The sequence below is a fragment of the Prosopis cineraria genome, unplaced genomic scaffold (genome assembly GCF_029017545.1).
Source record: "Prosopis cineraria cultivar Desert tree isolate PC_DT_omini unplaced genomic scaffold, ASM2901754v1 PC13, whole genome shotgun sequence".
Lineage (NCBI taxonomy): Eukaryota > Viridiplantae > Streptophyta > Magnoliopsida > Fabales > Fabaceae > Prosopis > Prosopis cineraria.
The window spans coordinates 13,998,648-14,012,033 of NW_026555344.1; the positions used below are offsets into that span (position 1 = coordinate 13,998,648).

The 13,386-nt window shown below is 37.5% G+C and overlaps 1 protein-coding gene across 1 annotated transcript; it reads right to left on the bottom strand.

Moving 5' to 3' along the window:
- Positions 1-60: 60 nt before the first annotated feature.
- On the bottom strand, positions 61-13,113 carry LOC129290786 (nuclear pore complex protein NUP62). The gene is made up of 9 exons (XM_054927779.1): positions 11,521-13,113; positions 8,910-9,006; positions 7,854-7,932; positions 7,315-7,437; positions 7,073-7,150; positions 5,620-5,723; positions 4,885-4,972; positions 4,717-4,815; positions 61-516 (listed from the first exon to the last, which is right to left on the bottom strand). Exons 1-9 carry the CDS (start codon positions 13,016-13,018, stop codon positions 424-426), a joined length of 2,259 nt encoding a protein of 752 aa, XP_054783754.1. The 5' UTR covers positions 13,019-13,113; the 3' UTR covers positions 61-423.
- Between the last annotated feature and the right edge of the window lie 273 nt (positions 13,114-13,386).

The following is a 13,386-nucleotide window of genomic DNA, read 5'->3' on the forward strand; positions in this document are numbered from 1 at the left end:
TTTATTTATATATATATATATATATATTGTGAAATTTTATGATGTAAAAACCAAACAAGATTGACAATAAAAACATTCCGAATACTCTTCCCTTCCATTAAACCAAACAAACCCTAAGACAGACCAGAAGCATCTTCCGGTAGTGATAAACTGGAAACATGACTAAAGTGAAACTGGAAACAGCCATTCTGCTATCTTCAAAGAAACCAAGTCTAAAGGTACAATTCAAAATGTCAAATGGCTGATTAAGAATCAAAATCATTTTTGTCAGAAGGATGGTTCATTTCATTGGGGGAGGGGGGAAAACAAGAACATCAAAAGTTCAGAAAAACTATGGCCTGCGATCAGCATGTACAATATTCAAGAATCATGACGGGCATCTACAGTTTTAATCAGGTTGTAGAATGTCACAAATCCTAGAGATCAGGACATCCAGAATCTTGGACCCGTCAGCTCTCGATCTGAAACAGAACCTTGATTGCCAAGCCTCTGGATGCGAGAAGAAAATTCTTCAGCCTGAAAAATATTGATGAAATTTAGCCATTGCAGTAGAAAGCAAAGAACAGATTTGAACTAAATAAGCAATTCAAAGATGAAGCTCTTTTCCAAATAATATAAAAGTCAAAGCATTTTGAATAACAGCCAAAGTTATAACCCACGTACAGATAAAGATTTTAATAGTGTAAACAACAAATGGCCAACCGTAAAAACTTGGCACTTTGCCCCATGCAAAGGAACTGACGGGATTTGCTCTTAAGAGATGCACTTTCTTTTTCACTTTACATTTGTTGCTTTGCTTTTTTTTTTTTTTTCATTTTCTTCATTTCTTTCTGTTTCCAGAGGGTTTCTTGAAATTCTTAACATTGTATTCTTGTAATTTTTAAATACTCCCTCCCATCTCAAGTCACTTCTAACTATCCCACTAAAATTAAGGGGGGATAGTTAAATTATTGTTGTTTAAAAAAAATTCAAATTTACCCTCATTAAAACATACAACAACAACAACAACAACAAGCCTTTATCCCACTAGGTGGGGTCGGCTACATGGATTGCAAGACGCCATTTTGCTCTATCATTTATCAAGTTTTTAGAAATATTATTAATTAAGAGATCACGTTCAACAACTTCCAAGAGTGTTCTCTTAGGCCTTCCTCTACCTCTCTTAATCGGACTCAAAGTTATATGTTCCACTCTTCTCACTGGTGCCTCCCTTGGTCTTCTTTGTACATGCCCAAACCATCTCAACCGATTTTCTACCATTTTTTCCTCAATAGGTGCCACCCTCACTTTTTCGCGTATGTGCTCATTTCGAATTTTATCTTTACGTGTATGTCTGAACATCCATCGTAACATTCTCATCTCTGCTACTGCAACTTTATGCTCTTGCTGTCCCGTTAGAGCCCAGCATTCATTACTATATAACATTGCCGGTCTGATAGCAGTACGATAAAACTTTCCTTTAAGTTTATTAGGCACCTTACGGTCACAAATAACTCCTTTAGCTTTTCTCCAATTAAACCACCCAGCTTGAATTCTATGTGAAATATCTTCACTGATTTCGCCATCATTTTGAATAATGGCTCCCAAATATCTAAACTTTTCCACTTGAGGTACAATTTGATCTCCCAATTTCACTTCCAAATTATTTTCGAATAGTCCTTTACCAAATTTACAATATAAATATTCCGTCTTACTTCTACTCAGACGAAAACCTTTCGACTCTAATGTCCTCCTCCATAACTCAAGTTTGCAATTAACCTCTTCTCTTGTCTCTGCTATAAGAACTATATCATCCGCGAAGAGCATACATTTCGGGATTTCCTCTTGAATATGTTCCGTCAAAACATTTAAAATCAAGTTGAACAAATAAGGACTCAGAGATGATCCCTGATGTAGTCCAATCTTTATAGGAAAATCCTTTGTTTGACCACTAGGCGTTCTTATACTAGTTTTTACCCCCTCATACATATCTTGTATGGCTTTAATATAAGCAATCCGTACTCCCTTTTTTTCCAACGCTTTCCAAAGCACTTTTTTTGGTATATGGTCATAAGCTTTTTCCAAATCAATAAAAACCATGTGTAGATCTTTATCTTTACAACGATACTTTTCCATTAATCCCCTTAGTAGATAAATCGCCTCTGTAGTTGATCTACCTGGTAAAAACCAAATTGATTCTCAAAAATACTTGTCTCCAATCTCAACCTGTGCTCAATTACTTTCTCCCACAATTTCATTGTGTGGCTCATGAGTTTAATCCCTCTATAGTTAGTACAATTCTGAATATCTCCTTTATTTTTATAAATAAGAATTAATGTACTTCTCCTCCACTCATCAGGCATTTTCTTGGACCGTAAAATCACATTAAATAACTTAGTTAACCATCTCACCCCTTCTTCACCTAAACATTTCCATGCTTCAATAGATATACAATCAGGTCCGTTGGCTCTACCATTTGCCATTTTCTTAAGAGCTTCCTTTACCTCCTTATCACGTATTTTTCGATAGAATGACAAATTTTGTTCTCCTTCACCAGTTACTAAATCCTCCAAGTTACTAGATGAATCCTCTCCATCATTGAAAAGTTTAGAAAAATAAATCTCCCATCTATTTTTAATTTCATCATCTGTAACTAAAATTCTTCCCTCTTCATCCTTAATACACCTTAGCTGTTCTAGATCTCTTGATTTTCTTTCCCTACTCTTGGCAATCTTATAAATATTTTGCTCTCCTTCCTTCCTCTCAAGATTTTTATAAAATTCTTCAAAAGCTTTAGAACGAGCTTCACCCACAGCTCTCTTAGTTTCCTTCTTAGCCATACGGTACCTCTCCCAATTTTCCTCATTGTTACACAAATGTATGGCTTTAAAACAGTTCTTCTTATACTTGATTTTGTCCTGTACACTATTATTCCACCGCCAAGACTCCTTATCTCTCGGACCAGAACCTTTCGATTCTTCCAAAACTACTTTTGCAACCTCCCGTATTTTTTTAGCCATATCCTCCCATATGATGTTAGCACTTCCCTGAGAATCCCAAATTCCTTTTAAAAATATTCTCTCTCACACATGTAATTGTTACATATACTATTGAAAGGTAAAATTGGAAGAAAGGAATTAATGATCACTCTTTTTATGCAAAATCACTTGAAAGGATTAATGATCAGTCTACATGGAGATACCACCTAGCTTCAAAAATAAGAAAAAGAACAATGTTTGCAAGCTTCACAATGGTCTAAAGCAGTCTCCTAGGGCATGGTTTGAATGCTTTACGAAGGTCATGCATAAGCATGACTATATACAGTGTCAATCTGATCACACACTGTTTACCAAGCTGAGTGGTGGAAGGAAAACTATATTCATCATCATGTAGATATTATTATTACAGATAATAATCTCAGTAAAATTGAGCAACAGAAGGCACTACTAGCCTCATAATTTGAGATAAAGACCTTGCTACGTTGAGGTATTTTCTTGGCATGGAAGTGGTAGGTTCCAAGAATAGTATCTCAATATCACAACAAAAATATACTCTTGTCCTCCTACAATGAACTGGTATGCTAGGATGTAAACCAGCAGACGGAACTCACTCTCAAGCCAGGCTTTCAAGAAGGGTTCCACTTGTCAATAAAAAACGATATCAGTGACTAATTGGGAAGTTGATCTATCTATCCCATACTAGACCAGACAGCTAACCCAATGTGTGGTAAGTCAATTCTCCGGTCAACCTAACAAAGATCATATGGCAACAGTTGATCCTACAGTGCCTGAAATCTTCACCTGGGAAAGGCCTAAAGGAACAGAGGAGTTGAAGCATGCTCTGATGCAGATAGGGTTAGATTAGTAACTGATAGAAGGTCCACAAAAGGCTACTGTGCATTTGTGTGGGGTAACCTGGCCACATGGATAAGTAAAAAACAGAATGGTTTTCAAGGAGTAGTACAGAAGCTGACCCCTGTGAACTTGCTCACGAAATATGTGAAGGGTTATAACTTGAAAGGGCAATTGAAGAGTTGAACATTGATCATGAGGCGTCAATGAAGGTGTTGTGCCATTCACCATGACAGGACCAAACATGTTGAAATAAATCGTCATTTCATTAAAGAAAAAATTGACAGCAAACTAGTTGAGAAGTGAAGTATGCACCAAGAAGGATGCAAATTGCAGATATACTCAACAAGTAATAGTCAAGCCTAAGTTTGAGAATTAAACAGGCAAGCTGGGAATGATGGACATCTATCTATTCACCACCTAGAGGGAGAGTGTTGGAAGACGGCATCTAATGGGCTATGGCCCATTAGTTTCATAATAGAAACCCTAAATAAATGTATAATATGATTTTGTTATCTGCTTCAGATTTTTAGGGATGTTATTATCTTAGAATATTCAAGGATAATATCATATTCTCATCTACTTTTATTTTTAATGATTGTAACCTAACCTATGGCTATATGTACTAGCTACAAAACCTAACAACAGTGAAGCAGAGACCCAATTACTCTGCTGCTTTCAAATCCAAATTCTTCGTGACTCGCATGTGAGAAAGGAAACATTAGACTTAGGTACTGATTCAAAGTAACAAAACCGAGCAGTCATGCATGCATGCATGTAAATGGAGTAGAGTTCAAATGCAACATTGTTGATTTGGCATGCACATAAAGCAAACAATGCCAAATTATATTTAAAATTAAAAAAATATACAACAAAAAGTACAAACCTTTTCATCAATCCACATGAGTGAAGTTAGTTGATTGTTTAGGATTCGTACGACTGCATCTAACGGATTCATCCCATCAAGAGCATCAAGTTCTCCACCCTAACAAAATATTCTTGTAAGCATCGTGTCTTAAAGTTATAACAAAAGAGCATCAATTACAATATTTACCTGGCTTGCATTAAGGGAATGAATAATTGACTTTATTTGCTCTGTCATCTGCTCCAATTCCCTCTCTATGAATTCAGCTTGGTCATACCTGCAAGACAAAACTACAAATTAAAAAAAGCCACAAGAGGATTCAATGCACCAGGTGACACAGACAAACGAGGGAAGAAAATAAGATCACCAACCCGATGATTTGCAAGGAAAATATGGCTTCACTTACACTAACCCTTGAAGCTGAAACACAAATCCCCCCAATTATCAAAGAACAGCGCAAAGGTTGTTTGTCCAAAAACCTTTAAAAATTTCTGAACTCAAATAAATTTGATGCAATCCCTAGAACAATTTTCCCGTTGTCACAAGAACTATCATACAAATTTAATCATGAACTAACTCAGCTCTGCAATTCAGATAACACCTATGTAAGTACTACCATCGCCTCAAGTATTGACTCATCAAGAACACACCACCTAGGACCGATTTAAGGTAACTAGGCAGCACAATAAAAGTACAAAGCCTGCAGGATTAATTAGTAATATTTAGATCAATTGTTTAGTACCACACACGAAAGAAGCAAAATAATAAGGCATGGTAGAATATACATGACCCAAGCAGACCAGCCTTAAAAGGAGTGATTTTTTAGTGTGATTGGAAAATAAACACGAAAAGTTAAATTACGTTGGACCCTGTAATATTCAGTCAATAAGGTAAGAAAACAAAATTGACAATTTAAACACCCACATTGCATCTCTAGTAGATGCAGCTTCATCGTCAAGAAGCAAACCACGCTCATCCTTGTAAATACGCTCAGCTTCTTCCTCCATACTTTGCAAAGCCTTGTCAACCTAAAATAAATGGGCAACAATAACAAGCTCATTCTCATGATGGCGTGTATAATCCAACAAAGCACAGGTGTTTCACAGGCAATACCCTTGATTTAGCACAATAAACAATAAACAGGTACTATGTCGCACTTTGAAACACAGTTAGCACACACCGACTGGCTATATTGGATAATAAAAATTGGCACAGAAGCAGAGATGCACTAAAAATGGCATCCTGCATCAGATGGATACTCCATACAGGTATGCTTACAGACTATATGTAGGCATCAGAACCTTTTTCTTTTCTTTTTTCTTTTCAGAAACCCTTTTCTTTTTGTTGGGTGCATTTAGAACGCTTTTTAACACACCAAAAGAGCATCAAAACGTACGAAGACAGTCATTCACTTGATCCATGCTTTTTATCTTTATCAGTAAAAGGGCACTGAAGAGGTAGCTTCAAAATCACAAATCCTTCATTTTATAAAAAACATCTGCGGGTGACTGAAGTAAAGAGGGACATTGACATTCCGAAGCTTCAATTCCTCAATGCACGCTTCGTTTGTTTGCTTTGAAGTTTGAAACTCTGATGCATTGCCTGTTTGCTTCGATTCATTAATCCATTGGGCAAATTAATATTCCATTTACGCTACTCAATCTTTAGACTAGTACTTCAACAGATTAGACGTATTCTTTTATCATTTGTGCGTTTACTCGTAAGTTGGCATGGAAATTGTATTTCTCATGGTAACTCATTTTACACATTAATGGCAATGTTACGTAATTCAAGGCTCAATTTACATTTTTAAGTGTTAGTTCGTTGAATTACACATACACACACTGCACCCACATCCTTAAATTTTAAAAAAATTTCAAATTCCACATGTTATCTTTCCAAGGCCAATAGATGAACCCATATAGGTGATTCTTAGATAACTAAAATTCTCCATATTGGGTGTACGGCAATCTTGTCACTATTTATAAGCATGCTTGTTTACCAGCGTGGCCTAGTGACTATCAAAAGTTCATGAAATTATATATTATTAATAATTATTATTTAGAATTTGAGTTCATACACCATCTCACATGCAAGTTTGACCAGATATAAGAAAGGAGATAATCATAGCATTTATCAAAAAGATATAATCATATGATAAGGAAAGCAGTATTCTCAAAGAACGGTTGTCAAGTAATTTTTTTCCTAACAAGATAGATAATATGTACTATGGGAATACTAGAAGAAGAGAGAAGTTAGAATATGTGAAACAAATTTCATCTAAAACACAAGCATGTTGGCAAAAACATATTTAAAAGGGGGGGGGGCAAGAAAATAATCTACGAACAACTATTCAGAGAAATTGTCCTTAAAATACCTCTTGTTGATGAGTCTCAATCAACTCCAGCTGACGTTCCAAGTTTGCTTGTGTCTCAACTACTTTTGCTACTTCAATCTAAATTTATAAACATTAGAAATCAGTTATAATGTAAGACACGAGACTAATAAATAAATGTTAATTATAAGCTGTTCTATGTTCATTACAGAAAGACCATGTAAACATTTTATCAAAAACAAAAACAAAAAACAAAAAACAGACCATGTAAACAAAGAAATAACCTCAAGCCTTAACAGAACATCACGGTTCTGCAAAATCCTGCGATCCCATTCAGCTATTGCATTTGCCTGTTTTCTGAATTTCCCAGTACGCTCTTGCAGCTCAGCATTCCATTCCTTGATGATCTAGAGAAGTCCATGAATTTAGAAAGAATTTGTATGTATGTACGTTGATAGAGAACGCATTATAATTGTCCAAATTAGCAAGCACTATTTAGCAATTGCTGAAGGAAGAAATATGTTATGCGTGTGATTGTTTTGGTCTATGGTTTTTAAGTATGTGTGGTTAAATTTGTCCACAAGAAGTTGATGAAATCTTCCCTTTTTTAACAGAGCTTTCTCATGTAGTCAACAAGACTTGTAGAAGCAGCATATTTCTTTAGCATCCTTGAAAGGAAATGCCCAATCCAGTCTTACACAATAACTAAAACTTGATTTTATGGGGCAAAGTGCATAAGAAGGAATCACCTCTCCTTTTAAGCACAACAGAAACGATTCATCCATAGGAAATAGAAGTATAACATAGGAAACATAGAGATTACCTCCTCCACAGTCTTTCCTGTGATCTCTGACGGTAATTTTGGTGCAGAAGTTACTGAAGTGCTGACAGTTGAAGTGGTTCTATTGCAAAAGTAGAAAACTTATAGTCAAAATCACATTCAAAATATTTATCGTGCGATAAATCAATAAATCAAACACATACAGCATGAAGTCTTGTAGATATTAAGAACATGTTATGGCAATTTTACGGAGTAATGTTAAAATTGAACTTCAAGCTGAGGCCAAGTAGAGACATTAAGAATCTAAGGTTGAATCTTGACTATTTTTTTTAACTAAAATACCAGTAATGAATAATCTGTTTATCTTATGTTCTATTACTAAGTCAATTCTATGCAGAAGTTCAATTAATTTGATAAAAGATTTAATCAATTATATTATATTACTTTAAATATCTAATAGAAAAAGTAATTTTGCCATGCACAATGAAATGAAATAAACAGGAAAGGAAATAGAAAAAGTAATTCTGTCGATCAGCTACATCTTTTGCGCACGTAAAAGTAATAAAAAGGACAATCATTACTAAAAAAATGATAAAAGAACATAACAGATATTGCATATCTCAATGTCTATGTATAAAAAAAGGAATATTTTTTCCAAAATATCTACCCAACATGCTGCTCGTTTTGGAATTTGACAGTCTGTTTCTAGCAGTGGATTAAACATAATTAAGGTTTCATAATTGCTTTAATGATTTAACTAGCTCGAGATGAATAAAGTGTCAAAAGGATGTAGCTACTTTAAGTTTCATATTACATTTTTAAAGCTAATAGACTTTTATGCAGTGGGTTCTACCCCACCCTCAGAACTAAGTACACAAGATGTACAAAAGTGACAGCACCTGATTGAATAATTACGAGATTAAACAAAGAAAGAATAAAAATAGTTTTAATGCATGCAAGTGTTGGAAAGCACCTTTGACTGCCAATATATTTTATCGTAAGAAAGAGAACTTTGAACAGGAAAGTCTAGAGAATAACAAGTTACTACAGGTGCAAAGGAAAATGCTTCACCCACGATCCAAAATAAAGTATACGTACCCACCAGTGGAAGCCACAACAAGGGATGATGATGTCTGTCCGGCAGTAGTGCCAGAAACAGAAGTTGCTGGAGCTGCAGAGGATGAAGTGGTAACCCCTACAGAATCAGAACAGAGTAAAAATGACACATCAGGCTTAGGAATGTAAACAATACATCTTGTAGCAATAGAATAAGAAGGTCAGCCAAAAAGAAACTAGTTTACCAGAACAAAGCTGAGCAGTCCTCTACAATCAAATTGAAAAGGAAATGCAGAGGCAATCCAACTTTCAAAGTGATGAAACCCACTATTCAAATATATGATGCAAAGATAAAAATCCATCCAGAGTGTAAGTCTATGCTAGAAGAATAGCTACAAGTTTCAGGAAAATAAGACGAATAAAAACTTACACACACTATCACTGGTTCGCTTTTGACAGGCTAGAGTTTCTCCCTCACAAATACTCGCTGTCAGCTTGCTTAAACCCTTTCTAAACCTCACTTCCCAATATATACAACTAATAGCCCTTATCTCTTTCTTAGTCACACACCTCTCGTGATTCATGAACTTAGCCTGGGCCCATTAAATAGGAGCCCACTAGCCAAAGGTCCTACATTTCCCCGCCTTAGAAGTTTCACCTTGCCCTCCAAGCGAGAAGTGGAATTTCAGACTGGTTGCCTTGTGATAATCCAACATTCCCACTAGACATGCAACCACTAGTTCCTTGTCAGGCAAACCCATGCGTAAGACATGATGTTTTCCACCAATCCACACAAGGCAAATCTGACCAATTCAGATGGTGCATCCAGCTCAACAATTATATCAAGTTCCAACATAACTGGTCAAAGAAGTACATGACACTCTGAAAGTATAGATATAAGCTATCTTGAATGAAAGCCAGCTAGAATCAACATACAAGCAAGACCATTTGTCAAGACAACCCAGCCATTTTTGTCCAAAACATCATGCAATATATTTTTCCAAAACTTCAATTTATCAAAAATATCTCTGCACTCAGATTGACAATAAAAATATCTCCAACATAAGTTTCTGCCAGAAGTAAAAATCACCAGCACTTCCCCCAAGCCTGTGGCTGATGTGTTAATAAGATCTTTACGCAACAATGCTCTAGCAGTACCGGTCCTTATAGCTAACACCATTAAGGGTTTTTTGGGGCCCCACTCCCGCCCCGGGGGGGGGGGATCAATCCTAACATTAAGTAAAGTCCCAGAACTAACATCATTTGTTTTTCCCTTGTTCCACTGTGTCTATCAGGATGAAGTTCAACACATAACAGAATGAACTGCAAATCCACAAAGGCTTTATCCCTAAGAAGGCTTCACAAGATGCAGCAATTTCCTTCCCATTTCTGCCTTCACAAGTCTAATTATTAAATGCATGTTGTGAATACATTCTGCATTCCCAGTAAATCTTGTCACTACTTATTGCTTCTCAAAATAAGTATCTCGCCAAGGAATAGTGGTAAAGAGGGGCGAGACAGATAGAAAGACAGAAGAGAGAACGAGGAAAAAAAATGAATAAAGCACTGAATTACTCAAATATGAGAATAACATATTTGAAGAAACCTAGACTAGTAGATTATTATTATTGTATTTTCTTTAGCTTGTAAGAAACATACCTAGTTTGTAGCTTCTTTGGTGTTATTTTACTATTTTGTTAGAAGGGAAATCTGAACAATAGCTTTATTTGGACAAGTGATTAAGATTTCCTTAATAGGTAGGAAAGTTTAGTTTAAATAGATTAGGCTTTGCTTTTGTAATGGACCCTTGATGAATGAATTACTGTGATTGAATTTCAGAAGCTCTCCCCCTCTATCTCTGCGTCTATCTCCCTCCATTGCTCCCCCACTATTCTGTTCTTCATTTCCTTCATTTCTCCCTCCTTATTTCTGATTTCTCTCTACTCTTTCCCTTTGTCCAGCACCGTGCAAGTGTGTGTTACATCATCTTAGTTACATATAATCCCCCTTTTATATAGGTTCCTAACCCCTAACGGCTGCCTATCATAACTACCATACACACATATAACAATCATATTTCATGTTAATTACAATTTACACATCACTAGCCTTCGCCAATTTCACAAAACTTGAAATTGGAAAAAACTTGCAAGAATCAAAAAAGCAGCATTAGTGACCAATGATTGCTACAGGAACTAACAGAACCTCACATAAATAAATTCCATTTAAGTCATCAACCATTTATCCGCACCCTCTCGCATGTCTGCTACCTAGTAAATTTTCACTGATCTTCTTGAGTAGAATTATGAGATTGCAAAGTTATAATCAATAAATTCAACAGTTCGCATCACTAAAATTACGGATCAAATAATCTACTTCAACATGCCCTCAGCTACTCATGGTCACTTCTCCTATTTCTACCAACAAAGCATATCCTAAAAGCATTGTAGAAAATTAAAATGAGCTTTGAAGGAGAATAGAATGGGCTTCTAAAAATACAAAGGAAGAAGAAATCAATTAACTATACTCTGATGCGGAAAACAACAGAGTTTAGCAAAGGCAACACACGCTAGTTGCTAACAAGTATCGCGATGGTCTCTAAACAAAAGCAACAACATATCTCAGATAAAAAGATTTTAAGTATCCAACTCACCAAATGCAGGTGCAGTGCTGCCTGACACTGCTGGTGTTGATGAGGCAGGAGTCGAGGTCTTATTTGAGAAAGAGAAGCCAGTAGTAGAACTTGCACCTCCTGAAGAAGCAGTGCTGCTAGTGAGACTGAAACCTGTGAAAGATCCTCCACTGCCTGAAGACGCAGCAGAAGCGGCAGCAATTGATGTAGTACTTGCAGAAGAACTCACACCAAATGCAGGTGTAGAAGTAGATTGGGTTGTAGAACTAGACGCTGGGGTTGAAACCGCAGAGGTCGTGACCGTTGAAAATAGTGGAGCCGCAGAGGTTGCAAATGAAAATGAAGGCGTCTTTGTGGCAGGTGTGCTAGAAATTGAACTTCCTGAGGCTGCATTGCCAAAACCTGAAGAAGATTGAGCAGAAGAGGAAGCGGAAGCTCCAAATGAGAAGCTGGAGGTGCTGGAGGAGGAAGACGATGTCAGCGAAGGGGCTGCTGAAGTTACAGTAGTGGGCGCCGACCGATTAGCAAATGCTGAAGCACTAGAGAAGGAAAAGCCCGAAGAAGAGGAAATCAGTGGAACTGGATTTGAACTTGGAGTAGAGCCAGCAGAGAACGGGCTTGAGAGCGAAGGAGAGGTGTTAGTGGTAAAAGATGTAGTCGAAGAAGAACCAAACAAATTTGAAGCAGGAAATGCTGAGGAAACAGCTGTTTGTGAAGAAGAAACCGAGGAAGCTGCGAACAGGGAAGACCCAAAAGCAGCGATGGACGCAGATGTACCCGCGCTTGCGGTGGTAGCTGATGCCCCAAACGGCGTTGTTCCAGGAGTCGTCGCTCCAAACAACGGAGCACTAAAATTTGCCGCGGCAGAAGATGCCCCAAACAGCGAGGAGCCGGAACTGGCCCCTGCAGCTGAAGATGAGGAGAATAAGGGTAAGCTAGCAGTCGCAGAGGATGCCGACGACCTGAACAAAGACGGCGCCGATGAACCAAAAAGAGATGACCCGGAAGCTGCAGATGGAGCTGACCCGAAAAGGGGCGACCCGGAACTCGCCGCCGATGGGGAAGGCGAAGAAGATGGAGCAGCAGAAGATGACCCAAATAGCGATGAAGTGGCACTCAATGAGCCGGATGCCGACGAACTAAAGAACGAGAATGAAGGCGCCGAAGAAGCAGAAGATGAAGTGGTAGTGGATCCGAACCCGAATGAGGGAACGGAAGCGGTGGCAGTGGTTGAAGCGGAGAAAAGAGGCGAAGAAGAAGAAGCAGAAGATGAGGCGGAGTTGAATGGCAAAGAGAAAGATGGTGCGGAAGAAGAAGAACTAAGGTTCGAGGAGGAGGAGGAGAGGAAAGGGGATGGTGCAGATGAAAAACCTGTTGAGGCTGCGGATGACCCGAAAGTAGAAGGAGAGGATCCGAACGAGAAAGCGGAAGCTGAAGATGATGAAGCGTTGGTGAACGAAGGTAGAGATGAAGATTGGGAGGAAGAAGCAAAAGAGGATCCAAAGGAAAGACCCGACATTGTTGCGCACTCTCCCCACACGTAGCCGGGGGATTTTTCTCAGACACAGGAAAGGGGTTTCAGTTGCTTCTGAGGGTTTTTATGCTTCAGAACGGCGAGTCCGTTCTGGTTGACAATGAAAAAACTTCTTAAAAGTTTTTTTTTTTTTTTTTGATAAACAACTGGCCACAGTTAAAAAAAGAGGAAGGAGAGGAGAATGTTGGATCCCTACGAGAATCTCATGTAAGAACCTTCTTGAGTGCTTATATAATGGTTTTATATGAATGAAAAATAGTTTTAAGAAATGAAATTGAATTAGAGTTTTGAGCTTAACCTAAAAAATTATATCATAAACTTGCATTCACGTATGAATAAGTACCTCACTCATG

Excerpts from the sequence above, each read along its gene's own strand:
- LOC129290786 (XM_054927779.1), bottom strand. The coding sequence starts at position 13,018 with ATGTCGGGTCTTTCCTTTGGATCCTCTTTTGCTTCTTCCTCCCAATCT. Across the intron at positions 7,933-8,909 it reads GTTGTGGCTTCCACTGGTGG|AACCACTTCAACTGTCAGCA; the intron begins GTACGTATACTT and ends CTTTTGCAATAG. Across the intron at positions 4,816-4,884 it reads ATTCCCTTAATGCAAGCCAG|GGTGGAGAACTTGATGCTCT; the intron begins GTAAATATTGTA and ends ATATTTTGTTAG.